The sequence below is a fragment of the Lissotriton helveticus genome, chromosome 1_1 (genome assembly GCF_964261635.1).
Source record: "Lissotriton helveticus chromosome 1_1, aLisHel1.1, whole genome shotgun sequence".
NCBI lineage: Eukaryota > Metazoa > Chordata > Amphibia > Caudata > Salamandridae > Lissotriton > Lissotriton helveticus.
Window position 1 is genome coordinate 1,923,708,885 of NC_136057.1, and position 19,401 is coordinate 1,923,728,285.

A 19,401-nucleotide genomic window follows, 5' to 3' on the forward strand; every position below is an offset into this window, starting at 1 on the left:
GCAGTGTCCAAACATATGAGTGGTGGGTGGATATGACTTCCAGCAGTGCCAAACAGTATGGGGGTGGGTGCAGAGGACTCCCAGCAGTGCCCAGACATATGAGTGGTGGGTGCAGAGGACACCCAGCAGTGCCCAGACATACGAGTGGTGGGTGGATATGACTCCCAGCAGTGCCCAACAATATGGGGGTGGGTGCAGAGGACTCCCAGCAGTGCCCAGACATATGAGGGGTGTGTTGATATGACTCCCAGCAGTGCCCATACATATGAGCGGTGGGTGGATATGACTCCCAGCAGTGCCCAACAGTATGGGGGTGGGTGCAGAGGACTCCCAGCAGTGCCCAGACATATGAGGGGTGTGTGGATATGACCCACAGCAGTGCCCAACAGTATGGGGGTGGGTGCAGAGGACTCCCAGCAGTGCCCAGACATATGAGTGGTGGGTGGATATGACTCCCAGCAGTGCCCAACAGTATGGGGGTGGGTGCAGAGGACTCCTAGCAGTGCCCAATATTATGGGGGTGGGTGCAGAGAACTCCCAGCAGTGCCCAGACATATGAGGTGTGTGTGGATATGACTCCCAGCAGTGCCCAACATTATGGGGTGGGTGCAGAGGACTACCGGCAGTGCCCAACAGTATGGGGTGGGTGCAGAGGACTCCCAGCAGTGCCCAGACATATGAGGGGTGTGTGGATATGACTCCCAGCAGTGCCCAACAGTATGGGGGTGGGTGCAGAGGACTCCTAGCAGTGCCCAGACATGTGAGGGGTGTGTGGATATGACTCCCAGCAGTGCCCAGACATATGAGTAGTGGGTGGATAAGACTCCCAGCCGTGCCCAGACATATCGGTGGTGGGTGGATATGACTCCCAGCAGTGCCCAGACATATGAGGTGTGGGTGGATATGACACCCAGCAGTGCCCAACAGTATGGGGGTGGGTGCAGAGGACTCCCAGCAGTACCCAGACATGAGGGGTGTGTGGATATGACTCCCAGCAGTGCCCAGACATATGAGTGGTGGGTGGATATGACTACCAGCAGTGCCCAGATATATGGGGGGAACATCATCATCAGCATACCAAAACTACATGGGGGTATGTGCACATCCGTAAGTTGTGACTACAATAATAGTGCCTTAGCAACACATCACTTACAGCAGTGTCCCACTCCCTGGAGGATGGATTACTTTCACACACTGCGTGACACACCACATGTGGGTGTGATGTCAAATTTTACATGCATACCCACCCATGGAGGCTGCAGGCGAAATACACACCCTACCATCATGACACAATAGTGTCAAACATCTTATATGCAGGGATCCCCGCCTACCAGTTCCAGAGGCTACAGCTCATTCAAAACCAGGCCGCTCGCTTAGTATACCATCAGCCCAAGCACTAGCATGTTTCGCCACTATTACGGAGTCTTCATTGGCTTCCTGTGGCCAAGCGTTGCACTTTTAAACTCGGATGCACTGTGTTTAAAGCTCTTTACAATCTTGCACCTGTTTTTATCTCCTCTAGCTTGAAGCGCTACATACCTTCGCGTAATCTACGCTCTTCTGCTGATAATCTCTTGCACATTCCTCAAATCCATCGCAAGAAACACGGCGGTCTTCGCTTCTCATTTTTAGCGCCCTCACTTTGGAATTCCCTCCCTTCCCCTCTCCGCCACTGCCCTTCTTACGAATGCTCTCGTAGAACACTGAAGACATTCCTCTTCAAATCTGCATTTGAGTAAACTATCGGCCCTGGTTCCCCGCATCTGTTATGAGCGCCAAGAAACCGTCCGGTGAACGTGCGCGGTATAAGAAATTTTAACATAACATAACATATAGTGGTGTAACAGCCTTCCAAACAAAGAGAGCGAAAGGGAACACACACTGTCAAGCACATCCCAGGACTGATATGGATGTCCAGGTGGTGGTCAGACCACCAAAATGTAGTCTCTCATGGAAGGGATAGGGTTGCAACCCCTTAGATACAATGCACAAAATTGGAGTCATGTGCCCAAATACCCTGCATAACAATTCCCAACATAGGGGTAGGCTGTGATTACACACATGCATAGTGGTATAAAGGGTGAATGTGTCCATGAAGGCATTTGTACATACTCAAAATACAAGTACAGTGAGTTGCAAGCATGGCACAGACGAATGAGCAGTAGACATCTGTGAGCAGGCATGGCCATTGTTGAAGGGAACCGTCACCAAAAAAGGAAATGTGCACACATGTCAGCACAACAATTGTGCAACTGTCTGCAGTGAAGATGTCAGGTGCCACAGAGGAAGGAACACTCCTTGGTACAATGTCTCTAGCCAAACTGAACACACACAATGATTAATTGGGGAGACATTGTGATAGCACACAGATACCATGATCCTCCTCATAACCATCAACAAAAAACATCTTTGAGAACCCCAAAACATTACCATGACACCAACTCCAGGCCCCTCATCACCAACATCAAGTACCTGAAATGCAATAGTGGTGAACGTAAAATAAAATGCTTTATTCAGCAGGAAATAATAAGATTAGCAAAAATGAGTCCCCTCTCAAATAAGGCCAATGGCCAGTTCACACAAATGTCTTTGTAGGGGGACGTTGAGTACGCCATCTACCCCAACTTGCCTGCACATGGAGTATCTAATAGGATTTGGACCCTTGGGGGGCATCATCGGGGTCAGGACCAGGCACCGCAGGGACAGTAGTGGGAAGGGTAGGTGTGGTGGGTGCAGGGGGGGGGACATATCCTCCTCAGTGGCTTGTGCAGCACCAAAGGTGGAAAGAAACTCTGCGCTGCACACTGCAGCCAGTTTGTCCAGACCACCCCCTGCACCCGAGGACACTATGGGAGTGGAGGTAGAGGGCTGTGAGGGTTGCGGACTGTGACTCTGGCTGCGTGTCTGCGGTCTGACCCCTGTCCCTGTGGGTGTGCCTGTAGCCCCCTGAGTGTGTGTGCCAGGCGGTGTGCACTTCGACTTTCGTGCGGGTGTGCTGCTTGTGTCCGTTGGTGTGCGAGATTGTGTCTTCCTGCGTGTGCCTTGGACAGGTATGGGAGAGGGGAGTGTGGATGGGGCCGAAGGAGGGGGGGATGGACCGCTGCAGGAGGGAAACTGCTGCCGTCAGTGAGGAGTCCATGGACCTCATTATTCGACTTTGGTCAGACATCGTTGCTGACATGCCCTCCATGAATGACAACAACTGGGTTAGGATACGATTGTGGCCATGGAGGACATTCAGCATCGATGTCTGACCAACCTGTATCTGGCGGAGTATGTCCACAGACTCTGCACTGAGGGCAGCAGGGGAGACAGGGGCAGGGGCTGCGGTGCCGGGGCCAAAGGAGACATGGGGGGCTGCACGGACAGAAGGGACCGGAGCAACTGGGAGGGTGGAGATGGGTCTGGAGGAGGCGGGGAAAGACACAGTGATGCGGCCAGGTGTTGCGGCGTATTCCCCCTCCTCCTGGGAGTCAGAAGCGGATCCATCTGCGTGGTAGGATGTGTCGCCTTCCGACAGGTCCGCAGGCTGACTCCCCTCACCCTCCATGCCACTGGCTCCCTCTGACTCCTCAGCGCTGGTGGCACTGTGGCTGGGTCCCTCCTCCAGGTCCATGCAGCTGTCTCCTCCCGTTTCGGGTGATGATGCTGTGGGCAAAGAGAAGAAACAGAAATGCATCAGTCACCTGTATACATCTGACACATGGGCACAAAATCAATAGGTTACAGTGCAAATCATGCCATGCATCATGAGTAACAGCATGATAACTCTGCACATCTTTGAGCCTTGTACTGCCCAGTTTGTATGGACACAATGCTACTTGGACACAAGGATACAAAGAACACACCAAGCCACAACTTGAATCAGAAATACCCATAGAAGCTAGTGTTTGTTTACAGGAGAGCAGATCAATACAATGAAGTGATGCCACCTCTTGTTCACCAAGAAAGCAACAGTAGTGGTGCCCCTCATGGCAAACTAACCCACCTCACTCACCAAGGTGTCACCACACTCAGAGCTCTGCAAGTACATTGGTAAAAAATTACATTCAAATAAATCTTGGTACCTTGGGACTCACAAAAATGTACACAATCGACATGTATTGAATGTGATAATTTGCCTTTTTGGGAAAATAAAACTTATGTGCCTGCATGAAAGAGGTCTCACAAGGAAATGCACACTAAAAAACATTTCCACTATGTGGCACACATCACCTTGACACTTGTCACATGTGTATCATTAGTCAGATTTTGTAATGCACAGCAACACTGGGATGGCACAGTCATCACTAAGAGCACCTGTATCATGATGCCAGGGACTGGGGCACTTTGTCAAATGACATGTCACGCTCAGCAGGACCCTATGTGACTATGTCAGGTGTGTGTCATGTGTTATATTGAGCTTGGTGTGTGTGTTCCGTAAACTGCATCTGCTGTTGGTGCATCTAACATGGGTCTGTGTTGAGATGGGAATGGTTTCACATCTACGCACACCATGCCACATGTGGATTCCCACAGCTGTTGGGTCTGTGTGCATCAGACATCATATTTCCCCAGGCATACATGTCTGCGTCGTGTCAATGGCTGTTTTGTTTTGTTGTCACATGTAGACCTTAATCGCAATGTGTTTGATATGTACATTTGACATTCCACGTGACCTGTGCTTGTGCCTTGCAGTAAGCTGTCTGTATGGGATGACAACCTTCAACTGCAGGTATTGTGATGTGTGTCACTCCGGGGATATCTCGTGCTGTTCACTCAGACCGGCCCAGCAGCTCATTTCAGGGCATGTCATGTTGATTTGTCAATCAACAGGTCTATCTGGCTTTTTGTAGGAGTGCCAGCAAGCTGGCATATGTGTCCTGGATGCATTGCACACGCCAGACTCCATAGTGACCTGATGTCTAGTAGCAGTTTTGCATGTGCTATGTAGATTGCCATTGATGTTGGCTGACTGTCAATCTCCATTATTCTCAAATATGTCCTACAGGGCACCGCCTGTACCAAGGCCATCCCAAACTTGGCTACCATGAGGGAACGTATCTGCATCCGACGTTACAGATTCACTCAACAGTTGATTCAGGAGTTGACAAACAAGCTGGCACCACATCTCCAACCGCAACACAGGTATCCTACTGCGCTGACCTCCAAGATAAAGGTGATGGCAGCCCTACATTTTTTTGCAACAGGTACGTTTCAATTAACCATAGCTGATGTTAGTGGAATGTCACAGACTATGTTCAGCCGTGTCCTTCGTGATGTTTTGGCAGCCATGTTGGAGCACATTGATGAATTCATCAAATTTCCAACTCCTGAGGAGTTGAGAGATGTCAAGAGTGATTTCTATGCCCTGGGAGGGATGCCACATGTCATTGGGTCCATTGATGGGACACATGTGGCTTTGGTGCCACCGCAGGCACAGGAGCAGGCTTATCGCAACCGTAAACATTATCATTCAATAAATGCCCTTGTGGTGTGTCTTGCTAACATGCTGATTTCTCATGTTTGTGCACGTTTTCCAGGATCGGCACACGATGCATTCATCATGAGGCGTAGCAGGGTGACACAAATGATGCTGCGGCTGCACAACGACCGGGCATGTCTTGTTGGTGGGTAAACTCAGTTTGTCCTGTGTGTTTCAGTATCTTATTCTCTTACGGCATCTCCTGACCCACTTATTTACATGATGTATCTATGTGGAGTGTTGTGGCTCACTAGTTAGAGGCGGCAGACCCGGAAGCAGAGGACGGCCCGGGACCAGGGTTCAATTCCCGACGCGGCAGGGTCGTGGACCAGGGTCAGCGGACTCGATAATTCTCGCCTCGGTGCCTACTCTAACCAAGGATCACACTCGGCAACTCTGGGAATTAGCTTGCCTTATCTCCACAACGGCCCCCCACATACGCCGGGGATGTCTGGTTTCACCTTGGAGATACCCAGTAGGGACCATCTCACAGGGAAAGCCAGGACGGGTTCCGCCAGCGGTCTACAGCGTGGAGATACCCCATGTGGGGTGATTCATGCGCTTTACAAGACATCATTACATTACATTACATGTAGGGGACTCGGGATATCCCAACATGCCATGGCTAATTACACCTCTCCGCAACCCAAGAACAGCTGCAGATCAGCAGTACAATAATGCACACAGGCAGACCAGGCGAGTGATTGAGAGAACATTTGGCCTCCTGAAGAGCTGATTCCGGTGCCTCGATAAGACCGGCGGATCTCTCCCATATGCACCAGACAAGGTCTGTAAGATCTTCATAGTGTGCTGCATGCTGCACAACATGGCAGTTGAGAAGGCAGTGCCACTCATCCTGGATCCTGAGGAGCAGGAACATCCACCCATTGAGGATCAAGGGCTTGGTCACGATGCAAGTGATGAGGAGGAGGATGATATCCAGAGTCAGCACATACGCAACTTCTCATAATTGTGAGTCACTGGGTTTGAGTGAGCAAGCTTGTAGCATTGAGTGGCATGTGTTGCAATGTGTGTGTCCAGCTGACTGTATGCAAAGTGACTTTGATGTGTGTTCTGATGTGTCACTCGAGTGCTGATGTCAGGTCACACAGTAATGCGCAATGACTTTCTTTGAGATTTGCATGTGTCTTACATTGTTCATGTTTCGTAACTGCCTTGTCTATTGCAAAGATTTTTAACGGTGACCTCTTGTGTGTGTGTCATTCCCAGGTTGCTGTGCCTGTTGTCTGCTTGTGTCATCATTGTCCTCCTACTATTTCTCATGATGATTGCAACGTGGGCTGAATCGGCGTTCCATGCACGGACATGTGTATATGTCAGTTCGGGTAAGAGATCCAAACAGGCTTTTTGTTGTTGGTACGCTTTGGGAATGTGTGGGAACTGTTTCTGTGCATGTTGTAGTACCATGCATACATGTCTAATCACCATGGATCAATTTACATGTTGCACCGACCCATGACATGACAATCGCCCTTCTTGACAGTCATCTGTAGTGGAGTGTGGACTCTGGTGAAGGCATCAATGTGTGTAAACCTTGCCCCTAAAACATTGCGGATGCCACGGGTTGACATTGTGTGGGACATAACAACAACAGGCTCTATGGGGAATTGCAGCCTCTCGGTGTGCAGCAGGATGTGTTTGGCTCATCCAATTAATCGTGTGTGCCAGTACAATAGGATTTCCAACATCCATGTTGTGTAGGTGTAGGCCAGGGTATGTCCCACATGTTCTGTCAACTGTCCTGTGAGTCTGGTCGTATGGATGCATTGCCCTTTGTGCCAGTATGTCATGTCACTGTCACGTCGCTTCCTCAGGGTCAATGGAGAACACTGCGGTGCAAGCCTTCTCGGTAAGTGGATGAGAAATTTCATTTTCCAGAAAGCCAAGAACTTTGCACTGTTGAAGTCAGAACGTTGTTTGTAAGTGAATGTAAACGCCTCCATGGCACCAGACGTGTGCTGTTGAATCCAGGATTCTCTTGTGGCGTGCTGCATATCCTGGTCACGGTAGGGGTGCATTTCGGCCATCGCTCATCATTACTCTCTGTTGAGTTCAAGCCCAGCAGCTTGTCATGTTTGGCATTTCAAAGCCCAGTTGGACGAGCTGTTGACTGGCTCTTGTGGGGGTTCCTTGTGTTTACCTTATTCCCTCCCTCATTGGACAAGCTTCTTAAGGCTCTTGTGGGGGCTGTGTCATTTCCCTTCTTGACCCTCACTGATTCCCTGGGGGAACTACGGATTGTTGGCTTTGTGTGAGACCCGCAGCATCGCATTTGAATATCTGTTTATTGGACTTTATTCATACACTGTGAATTTCTTGATTACCGCATGCCTTTAATTTTGTTGAAGCAGCCTGCAGAGCGTTATACCCCCACATATCGCTTCAATACTCTGCTACCTTTCATGTTTCTCCTGTGATCCATGTGCTAGTTGCACAATCCTTGGAACAGGATCATAATATTGGCCATTTCTTTTGCAACACGAAAAACATTATCTTTGGTGTGTTATGGTGTTTCAACAACTTTACATGTGCTATGAATTCATATGGATTGTTCATCTCTATTTTCACAGCAGGGGCTTGTAGAGCACGTCCAGAAGAAAGCTCCGATTCCCCAGGTATGAGGCTCTTCAGACTTTTTTGGGTATGTTGCTAACTGCTGGATAAGTACTTGTGTGTAGTAATGTCCTTGTTTGATCATCATATCCACTACCACTTTTCATTACTGTGATCCCAACTAGGATACAGTGGCTGTTCTTTTCCTTTACAGGTATTACTGTTACAGTATAGGTCCTGAGGTATTCTGTGATTCAGTGACAAGAAGTGTAGAATCCTTATGCTTGTTTACCTTTGTTTCAGATCTCCCTCCCTGCTGTTCCCTTCCTTTCCTTCCCTCGCCTGATCACCCTTTTGAGTCTGTCATTTCTACTCAGACCAAGGGGCTATCGGGAGATGGGGCCCTTTGAGCATCACAGGTTTCTGAGGATTTAAGGCCCTGACAGTCACAGGCAGTCCTGTGCACATTGGACCACCAGCAGTACAGGTAGACATGGCTGGTAATTTCCACAGACCACTGGCACTGGTCATGGACATTGGCTCATGCAGCATAGCCTTAACACATACTTGATCCGTTTGTATAGTAAATGTGATCACCACAGTACAATGTGCCTAATCTCTGTCACCGCAGGTCTCTTGCCACTATGCATGCGTCACCTATGGCATAATTGTCAAAGATAGTGCATATGGGAGTATGTGTACTTTGGCAACATGCATGCCGTTCTTCATGGCTAATAATCCCTATTGTGCATGAAGTGCTTGGTTGTGTATGTATTATTTGTGCTGCTTGCTACCCACAACGGGCAGGCAACACCTGCTGACGCTGAGAGCAGCTTGGCCTTTTGGAGCCTGATCCTGTGCCCGTCATCTTTGGTTATTGTTCATCCTTTTTCTTTGAGTCACCCATGAGTGACCAGACACTCCTTCCTTTCCATACACCTGTTACACTGTGGATTTCTAACCTCCTTGTCTTTGTGTGCTAGTTTTTGGCTAGTTTTTCACCCCTTCCACCATCAGGTGTTCATGCATTCCTGCTGCTGCCTCCCCTGTGGCACCGCCGCAACGAGGGCCCTGATTCTGCAACCCACACGCCACTCAGATGCTCCTGCCTCCCTCCACCCATTCTTGATGCAGAAATCAGCTTGTCTGTGACTCTGTTGCACCTATGCCGTAACAAAGGCAGCACCGTCAGCGCCTGCAACATGCACAGTGCAAGACCCTCTGGTGCTTGCATGACCCACGTAACACAACAGACTCATGCACCAGCCACCCTCCAAGCAATTATCACCAGACAATCAACAACCTGCTGTCAGGCAACCCCTAAGCACACACACAACAGCTTTGCATGCTGGGTGTGCAACTCCTACTGCCTACACAATGCTGCCCCGCCTACCAGACCATGTCCGTACAACCAAGTCATGTGCCTCTTACTCCACACCCGCTCCGTCCACCAGCGCGCCATTGGACTCTGTTACCTCCTCAACACAACGGCCCCACACATCACCTTCATTACAGTAACCTGGTTGAACACATCCTCAGCACATAACTTCAACATTGCCATCACAGACGGATACAAGATGTCCCGCAGGGACCGCACCATTAATCCAGGAGGCTGAATTGCCATTCATTCATTCATAAGTACACCCTCAGAGTCACATACAACACCAAGGACACACTCAGCATTGTCAAGCACCTGCACTTCAGGTTTCACACCAACCCCCTGACCACCCTCAGACTAACAGTCATCTACAGACCTCCACCCAAAATTCCGCTAAGCCATCAACAAATACATCAGCATGTAGGCCCTCACCTCCATAGACTACATGTGGCTGGGGGACAGCAACTTCTGGCTGGAGGACAACCACACCACCATCCTTCTTTGGTACATCAACATTTGCATCCAGTTGTCCGACAGGCAACACACTGCCCCACACTCCGCTACAGATCCCCCAAAGATGATTGATCTAAGTCACCACAGACGAGCTGTGTGGCACCCTCGGCCAGGACACTCCAATCAACGCCTCCGCCACCACCTACAACCTCACACACTGGATCAGCGACTGATCCAACACTCTTGCCACATTGGCAGACTTTCCTGTGAAGCACAGCAACAGTTAAGCCACCTGGGACAAGGCAGACATACTGGACTCATACAGATCTAGCCGGACTCTCGTGCAGACCTTGCGAAACAAACAACCATCAGTTACCTTTCAGCCCTGAAACCCGCCACACACAGAAATCACCATATCATCTGCATGGACAAGGGGACATCATTCAGATAGAGCCTAGGCACCAACACACACAACATCAAGGAGCTCATCAGCATCGTGAGTGGACTATGTAACCCTAGCTCTCCATCCAAAAGACATCCCACCCTCGCAAGGCCAGGGGAATCCCTGACAACATTCTACTACTGCAAGCTCATGTACAAACACAACAGCCTCCACACACAGAGGCAGACAGCGCAATTATCCACGGGACATACACCCCCTTAGGTCCTGGACTCCCATCAGCAGCAAAGACACCACCTGGCTCATGTACACCATCCACTCCGGCTCTCCATTCGGACCCTTCCCACACAACATATCTATCACAGCATACCCCATCCTTGAAGCCCACCTTCGGCACATCATGAATGTCTCCTTTGAGTACGCCACATCCCATGGTAGCTGGAGGCATGCAGAGACCCAGGCCCTTCTTAAACAACGGATGCCAATACCGCAGGATTTCCCGGAACATCACCCTGCTTCCCTACCCGGCAAATGTCATCTCGAAGACAGTCAACGAGCAACTGACCAACTCCCTCCAAGCAAACACCTCCAGGCAACCCACCCCAGTCCATCTTCCAAAGTAATCAGACCACTGCAACTGGCCTCATTGCCACCACCAATGACATTTTGGACCCTGATCAACATTGCTGAGACCACCACCCTCACCCCCTCGACCTCTCAACAGTATTCTACACCATGTGCTAACACACTGTCAGATCACACATCTACAACACTGGAATCCAAAGGAGGGCCCAGGATTAAATCACCAAGTACCTCACCAGCAAGGCCCAGGGATTCAACCTCCCCCTTCAGCACGTAGTACACTGGGCTCATCTGGCCCATGCACCAGGGCTCATCTCTCAGCGTGACAATCTTCAAAGTCTCCAGGACCCCCCCTCTCCATCATCACATGCGCACACGACCTCATCATCATGTCCTATGCCATTGACACCCAGCTGCTCCTCACCCTCACCAAAGACCCAGCCACTCACAGATCCAACCTTCAAGAAGGCATGAGGTCCGTTGACAAATGGATGAACATCAGCCACCTGAGGCTGGACTTGGACAAGACTGAGGTCATCACCTGAGGATTGTCCCTTTACGGCTGGGACAACTCCTTGTATCACACCGGCCTGGGCAGCACACCAGCACCCAGTGGCCACGCACGCGAGCTGCTGTTCATCGTAGATTCCTCGCTCACAATAACCATGCAACTCAACACCATCTCTACCTCATGCTGCAACAGCCTCCGCATGCTGCAAATGATTCTCAGATAGATCCACTCCTAGGCAAGACAGTCACCCAGGTCCACAACACCAGCCGGCTCAACTACGGCAACACCCTCTATGCAGGAACAACAGCCAGACTCCAGGAGGACTTGTACACATCCAGGGTGCATCGGCACACCTCATCCTCAACATCCCCTGCCACAGCCACATGACCGTCCACCTGAGATACCTACAATAGGCTCACTGTCAACTGCAGATTCACCTTCAGACTCCTCAGCCACACTCAGGAGGCACTCCACAACCCCAAACCAAAAATTAGCATGGAAGTCTCTCATCCAACACCCCAATGCCCCAACTCCGTCCAGCCAACCTTGCCGTGGCCAACATACATCAAATCCACAGAACAACTGCATGCGGGAGACAGTTCTCCCACCTCACCAAACAGACCTGGGACTCCCTCCCCGGGCACCTCCACATGACCCGTGACCTCTATGCCTTCATGATGCTTTTCCAAACCTGTCTGTCCGCGCAATATGGCAAGCCCTCTCCCTCAGCAGCTTGAAACCATCACGGGTGAGTATTGCACTCCATGTATGTACTTGATGATACATTGTGACCTACATGTGTCCTCGACCGGACTTAGATCCCAGTGTATGGATGGCTTGAGTTTGTTCCACACTCAGGCATACTTTGACATATCCCCACACGTATGTTGTAGACTCATGCTAAATGACTGCAACATCAATTTTACTTGTGAGTGTTTTGTTTATTTCTCAGTCACGTGCAGGAATTGTGAGTAAATGATAGGTGCTGTACAAAAATGCCGGGAATCCAAAGTTCACATAGGGAGATGTGATGCCTTGCAGTTGGAGTCACCAGAGTCCAGACCACAGTGCTTGGCATCATTGTTCAGACTGCAACCAGCAAGTCCATGTGGGTGAGTAGGACAGTCATTGAGGTGATGCTGTTGCACACAAAGTCCAGGTGCCAGACCAGGTGACCTGGGAGTTACGCATGGCCAGCTGCCTCTCACCGTCTTTTCCATGGACGACCCACCTTCCTTGGGGGACTCTCATATGCAGGACTTGACGATGCATGGGACGCTCCGTTGGATGATTCCTCCTCCTCCTCCTCCTCCTCCCTTCCTGTGCCTGGTGGCGGTCTTCACCTCGAGGTGTCTTGCCTGGTGACACAGGGAGGGTGCTCCATGTTGTCGGCGATCCAACGGAGTGAATGGCTTATGTCCCGTTGTAAGGCCAGGAGCTCAGCCAGTCTTGTCTCCATCCGTCCTTGGTGTTCTTGTTGAATGGCGTGTTGCTCGGCCTGCAGGTATTTTATCTCTGTGAGGGTCCCCACTACCTGGCTGTTCTCCCTGGTGTCCCGCCGATATGCATCCATGATGTTGCGGAGTTCAGACATACCAGGCCCTGTAGCTGGCCGGTCAGGTTCTCGCCTCCGCCTGGTGCCACTCCCACCACCCCTGCCCACACAGCCTGGCCTGCCGTTGTGGGCACATCGGGTCGACGGGAACCCTGAGTGATGGCAGTGGTGGTGTTGTTTGCCACCTCCTGGATGCACGCCGAACCTTGTCCCTCATTGTCAGACTAGCTCAGTTGTTCAATGTGGGCAGGGCTCCGAGATGTCTGCTGGGATCTGGCAGGAATGGTGGTGGTGGTTGGCGCAGATATCCCTGATCCAGGTGATGCAGGGGTTGGGGCACCAGAGGTGCCAGGTCGGTCGGGGTCATCCGTGGAGTGGTGAGAGGCGTCGCTGTCGGTGGGATCAGGGTCCTGCTGAGCCTGGGACTGTGAATCATCTCCCCCATTGTTGGGGGTAGGTTCCACACGTTGCCCTGTGGGTGTGAGAAACAGAAAATGTTAAGGCCATTTAATGCAACATTCATTTTTCATACACATCGTAGTTGGAACTGTTCCACCTGGTAGTTGTCCATGCTTTGGATTGTACTCAATGTTCACTTGTGGATGGGTAAGTTGTGGGGTCAGATTGATATGTGCTCCAGAGTCATTGACATGTGGGGGCATATTTACAATAACTGGCACAGCCCTGCATATCAGCAGGGATTCACCAGTCATTGTGCACCAGAGCTATGCCAGTACAGATGCAACATATTCACATTGTGAAGCACCATGGTGGAAAAACGGCACAGCTGCGTCACAAATCTGTGCCGTATAAGTAGGCACATTACTGGAGTTGCGTCTCCAGCGCAACGCAGCTCCAGCAAAGGTCTGTGGGGCCCTATCTGCACGATGCTGCTTCAATCCTTACACCTGCATCATGCATGCAAAGGGTTTTGACGCAGCATGTGCTTAAAAGTGACAGAGTGAAATCTTGTAGATTTCACATATCCACTTTTGGGGGGCGTGGCTGCGTCGTAATGCCCACCCCTCCCCCCTGTACCAGAACACCTACTTCTGGCGCAGGGCTTTAGAACGTGACACATCTCCCAGATGTGTCACCTTGTAAATACCCAGCACCATGGCGCCACTTTTGTGCCGCCGCTGTGTCACAAAGGTGACGCAACGGCGGTGTGAAAGAAGCACAAGGGGCTTGAGAATCTGCACCGTGCATTTGTTACTTGGATGCTTCATCAGATCTGAATTGGTTTTGTTGTGTTACATGACCATTGTGACAGTGGGGCACTCCATTGCCTGTCCAAGGAGGGTATGTTTGTTTAAGGGGTGTGTGTGACAGGTCGTGCTGGTAGTTGGAGTCTGAGTTGGCACTGGGCCACCCTCGTGGTGTGGCTGTCCCCCCATGGAGCATGCTGCCATGACAGTGGTTGTGAGATACTGTCCAAGATATCTGACCTTGTTGTCCTGGTGTTTGTGTTTGTACTGGTCACAAGAGGCCATTGTGCTGCCTACACCAGGACCCAGTGTCAGCTATCTTGTCAGTACTTTCCCACTCCCTGTGCATTGAGCATGGGTATGTACCTGGGCCATATGGGATGAGGGCAATTGTGCATGGGCGTCCACAGACATGTATCCAGGGGTGGGCAGACTTTTAACTTCATCACCATCCCCCTTGCACCCTTCTCACCCTACCCCTTGCAGCCTTCTTGCCCTCTGCTTGCAGCCTTCTCGCCCTCCCCCTTGCAGCCTTTTCGCCCTCCCACTTGCATCCTTCTCGCCCTCTGCCTTGCACCCTTCTCCCCTCTCACTTGCATCCTTCTCACCCTCTACCTTGTACCCTTCTCCCCTCTGCCTTGCAGCCTTCTCGCCCTCTGCCTTGCAGCCTTCTCGTCCTCTGCCTTGCAGCCTTCTCACCCTCTGCCTTGCAGCCTTCTCGCCCTCTGCCTTGCAGCCTTCTCACCCTCCCCCTTGCATCCGTCTCGCCGCCTGCCTTGCACCCTTCTCACCCTCCCCTTTGCACCCTTCTCGCCCTCCCCCTTGCATCCTTCTTGCCCCCTGCCTTGCACCCTTCTCCCCTCTGCCTTGCAGCCTTCTCGCCCTCCGCCTTCCACCCTTCTCGCCCTCTGCCTTGCACCCTTCTCGCCACCACCTTGCACCCTTCCCACCCAATGGAGGGGGCTGCCACCTGGAACAATGGCACCATCTCAAAAGCATGATGGACTAGGGCCGGCCCTGACTGGGCCCAGACCAGACGCATTGGCCATCAAGGGGCAAGAGCCCCCTTGCCCCCCCCCCCGGCACACGTCCATGCAATTGGGTCTGATTTTGAGTCCCACAATGCATTTTGTGACACCCACCCTCCCAGCAAACTGGACGTCCAGTTTTTGGTCTATGCTTCCTGCAGCATGGGACATAGTATGGCCTTGCTTTCTCAATGGGGCATACGCGTTAGTGGCATTAGCGGTGTATTTGGATGTAGTTGTGGGCGGTGGGCACTGGGGGGCTTGGTGTGGGCATTTTTTGCACTTGGGCTGTGGATGCCATTAAACCCATGTTACATGCATTGTTTGTGTACTCACCAGGTTCTACGACTCCTTCAATTCCATGTACTCCCACCAGTGGTAGCAGGGCCATGACCTTCTTCTCCCAGGGATGGTCCTGTACTGGTCTGCAGGGACCACCACCTCCAGTGATCTGGCTCTGGGCGGACTCCTCGTCCACCTTCCACTTGATAATCCTCCGCAGATCGTACCACCTGGCCTGGCACTCCTTCCTGGTACGTCTGATGGGTGCAACAGCATTCACCCTATTGACTATCCTCTCCAACAGGCGTGTTTTCTCAACTATGCTGGTCCGTCTGGCCAAAGAGCTGTGGCTCGACTCTGATGACTTCATCTACAAGGATCTCCATCTCCTCCTTTAGGAACTTTGGATTCTTCTGTGCGGACATGGTGTGGGGTGACTGTGTGTATGGATGTGGGTGTGTGGGATCTGAATGTGAATGGTGGGGTGGGTCTGAATTTGATTGGGGGTATGTGCCAAGGTGGATGTGTGCAGTTGGTGGTGTGTTATCTGTGTCTCTTGCTAATTGTGTATGTTGCAAAGGATCAGGTTTGTGTGTGTGGTCCCTTTTTATTGGTCCATTTGTGGGTGGGGCTTAGTTAGAATTTTTGGTAGGTGTGTTATAAGGGGTCGTTCTGAGGTAGGCCCTCTGTTTGCCTGTTTGGATCTGGCCAGGACATTCATTTCCATGGTTTGTACACTGGAGACGTGTATTGTGGTATTGTGTGAGTCATTTTCAGCCTCCTTGTGCTGATTTTAGGGGTTTGTGTGCGCTTCGTTCAGTGTGGGTTCGATTCGTATTTGCGGCTCGCTCATAGGCGACGTTTTTAAGGGGTTCACGTGCGCTTCGTATTTGCTTTTGTGGTTCGCTCATACGCGATGTTTTTATGGGGTTCGTGTGCGCTTCATATTTGCTTTAGTGGTTCGCTCATACGTGGCGTTTTACGGGGTTCGCGTGCGCTTCGTATTTGCTTTTGTGGTTCGCTCATACGCAACGTTTTAATGAGGGTTTGTGTGCGCTCCATATTTGCTTTTGTGGTTCGCTCATACGCAACGTTTTTACGGGGTTCGCGTGCACTCCGTATTTGCTTTTGTGGCTCGCTCATACGCGACGTTTTTACGGGGTTCGTGTGCGCTTTGTTCAGTGTGGGTTCGTACGCGACGTTTTCCGTACAAATCGCATTCTGGTTCCCGGGTCCGGATCGTACTTGTCGGGTCGTACGGCTTGTTTACAATTTGTACGGTTCACCATGAGCGTCCGTATCGTAAGGATTTTCCCCTGATTTTTCGTAAGGTTCGCACAGATTCGGACGTATTTTTTTCATACGGATTGTACTACGCAATTCGGTCAGATTTGTACAATAAGTACGGAAAAGGCAATAAATACGAATCGTCGTACGGATTCGTTTCCTGAATCGGAATCGACCCCTTTATGTCTGTAGGACCTGCACCACTAAAACCACAAAAATAAATAAATAAATAAATTATTGGCCTGTTGCTAGGGTTGCCATATGGCCAGGTTTAGAGCTTCATAAATGCACTCTAATGTCCCTGCTGGCACGACATTAGAAAAGTTACCTACATCAGGTATTCTTTCTCTTTATCAGTACATAGTTTACACAGTAATTGTTTTTTTTTTTTTGTTTTTTTTTTTAGAGTTTTACGTAGCGCAAACTCCACCCGAAGATATCCGGTATCAGAGCGCTTTACATGAGCACCAGTTTCATTACAGATGGACACATTTATTTTTTGTTAGGCACGGGGAGATTAAGTGATTTGCCCAGTATCACAGGATGCTGAGCGTCTTTGCCGAGACTTGAACCCGGATCCTCAGCTGGTAGGTGGACCGCTCTAGCCGTGGATCACTGACAAAATATCGAAGGAAAAAAAAAAAAAAAAAAAATCAACCTACAAAAATATCGGAGCAATAATATTGATGTCAAGAATATCGACATCCTATCTACAACATGGTAAGTATACAAATATCGGGGAAAAAATATTGATGTCAAAAATGTCGTTATAAAAATATTGTTTTTTTTTATTGAAAAAAATATGTAAAATAAACTAAATAATTCTTATAAATATGATAAACATAGTAACAAATATTATATAATGTTTAAAATTAATAATATATATATATAATTTATTAAAACATTAATTAAACAGATACATATAACATAATATATATACTTACTTAATAATCAGTTTTAATAATTATTTTAATACCTTATAAATAATTTTAAACATTAATTTTATACTACATTAGCTAAAATAAGACAAAAAGTATTAAATAGCAGAGGGAATGAAACTATTATTCCAACTCCCAAAAAAAAACAGTACGAAAAATGTTGGATAGCGAAAGGGTAAAAATTACGATTCCCACTCCAGAGCGTGCAACAGTAGGGAAAGTGTTGGATAGCATAGCGTAGGGGTAAAAATTACTATTCCAACTCCATAGAGTGCAACAGTAGGGAAAGTGTTGGATAGCGTAGGGGTAAAAATTACTATTCCCACTCCAGAGAATGCAGCAGTAGGGAAAGTGTTGGATAGCGTAGGAGTAAAAATTACTATTCCAACTCCATAGAGTGCAACAGTAGGGAAAGTGTTGGATAGCGTATAAGTTAAAAATAACATACTTAGAAATAAATTAATGTTTTACAATAATTATTAAATTAATTACTAAATAAATCCAAACTATTTACAAACACCAATAAATAATTATTAAAAGCATACTTATCAATGAATAATGATTTAACAATAAATTAATAATCAATACCAATTAATATTAATAACTATTAATTACAAATTAATAAATATTGAACAATAAAATATTTCTTATAACAAAAACATTCATTATAAAAAAGTAATTACCAATTAACATATAGTGAACAATTAAATAATTTTGCATACCAAAAATATTAATTATTAGACATTAATTACCAATTAATAATGATGTATTAGTAAATTAATTAAAAATAGCAATAAATATTTAGTAATATTTAATTACCAATTAATGATTAAACAATAAATTAAGTTTCATAACCAAAAAAATATACTTTTAAATAATTACCAATTTATAATTAATGTCTAATAAATCAATTATCAATACCCAATACATTTAATAAATACTTAATTAGATATCAATTACTTTTCCATCTATTCCCCTATAAACGCACAACACACTCCAACAATAAAATAATAAACTTAACATAATTATCGATTAATCAATTAATACAAAATAATGACCAATTAATACAAATTCATTACCAATTAATAATTAATTAACAATTATATAAAATTAATATCAATTAATGAAAATAAATTATTACTTAATTACATTTAAATTACTTACCACCCTATTCCCCTATTCCCCTATAAACCCACAGCCCGCTACGGTACTAAAATACAAAATTAACTTAAAATAACATTAATAACATATAAAAATTGTATACATATATTTTAAAACCAGTAGGACACTTAAACAAAATATAACACATACATATTAAATACATAATAAAATATATAACAATCATATACATATCGCTATTAGTAACATCGATATTAGTAGCATCGATATTATTAACATCGATATATTTGATATCGATATTACTAACTTCGATATTACTTACATCGATATAAAAAAAAAAAATTAAATCGATATTACTTACCTTAGGGTCGATATTCTGTCGATCGATATTCTTAACATCGATATTCTGTCCCTTCGATATTATCACCTCAATATTATTGTAGTTCGATATTTTATTTTCGATATTTTGGCTGCTCACCATCCTCTCCCTCAATATAAATGTTAGAATGCACTTTACAATGTGTTCTTCAGCTACCCTAATGACCCAATAGATAATTTAAGAAAAATAAAGACAGAGAGGCCATGTTACAATAAATACAGACATTTCCAAAATCTTTAAATA

The 19,401-nt window shown here is 47.9% G+C and overlaps 1 protein-coding gene across 1 annotated transcript in view; it reads right to left on the minus strand.

The window, feature by feature from the left end:
* Positions 1 to 2,512: 2,512 nt before the first annotated feature.
* LOC144775812 (uncharacterized) overlaps positions 2,513 to 19,401 on the minus strand; it is a 75,970-nt gene continuing 59,081 nt past the window's right edge. Inside the window, exon 4 of the mRNA XM_078659246.1 lies at positions 2,513 to 3,648. Coding sequence (XP_078515372.1) covers positions 3,238 to 3,648 — 411 coding nt within the window. The 3' untranslated portion in view covers positions 2,513 to 3,237. The remainder of the gene's footprint in view (positions 3,649 to 19,401) is intronic.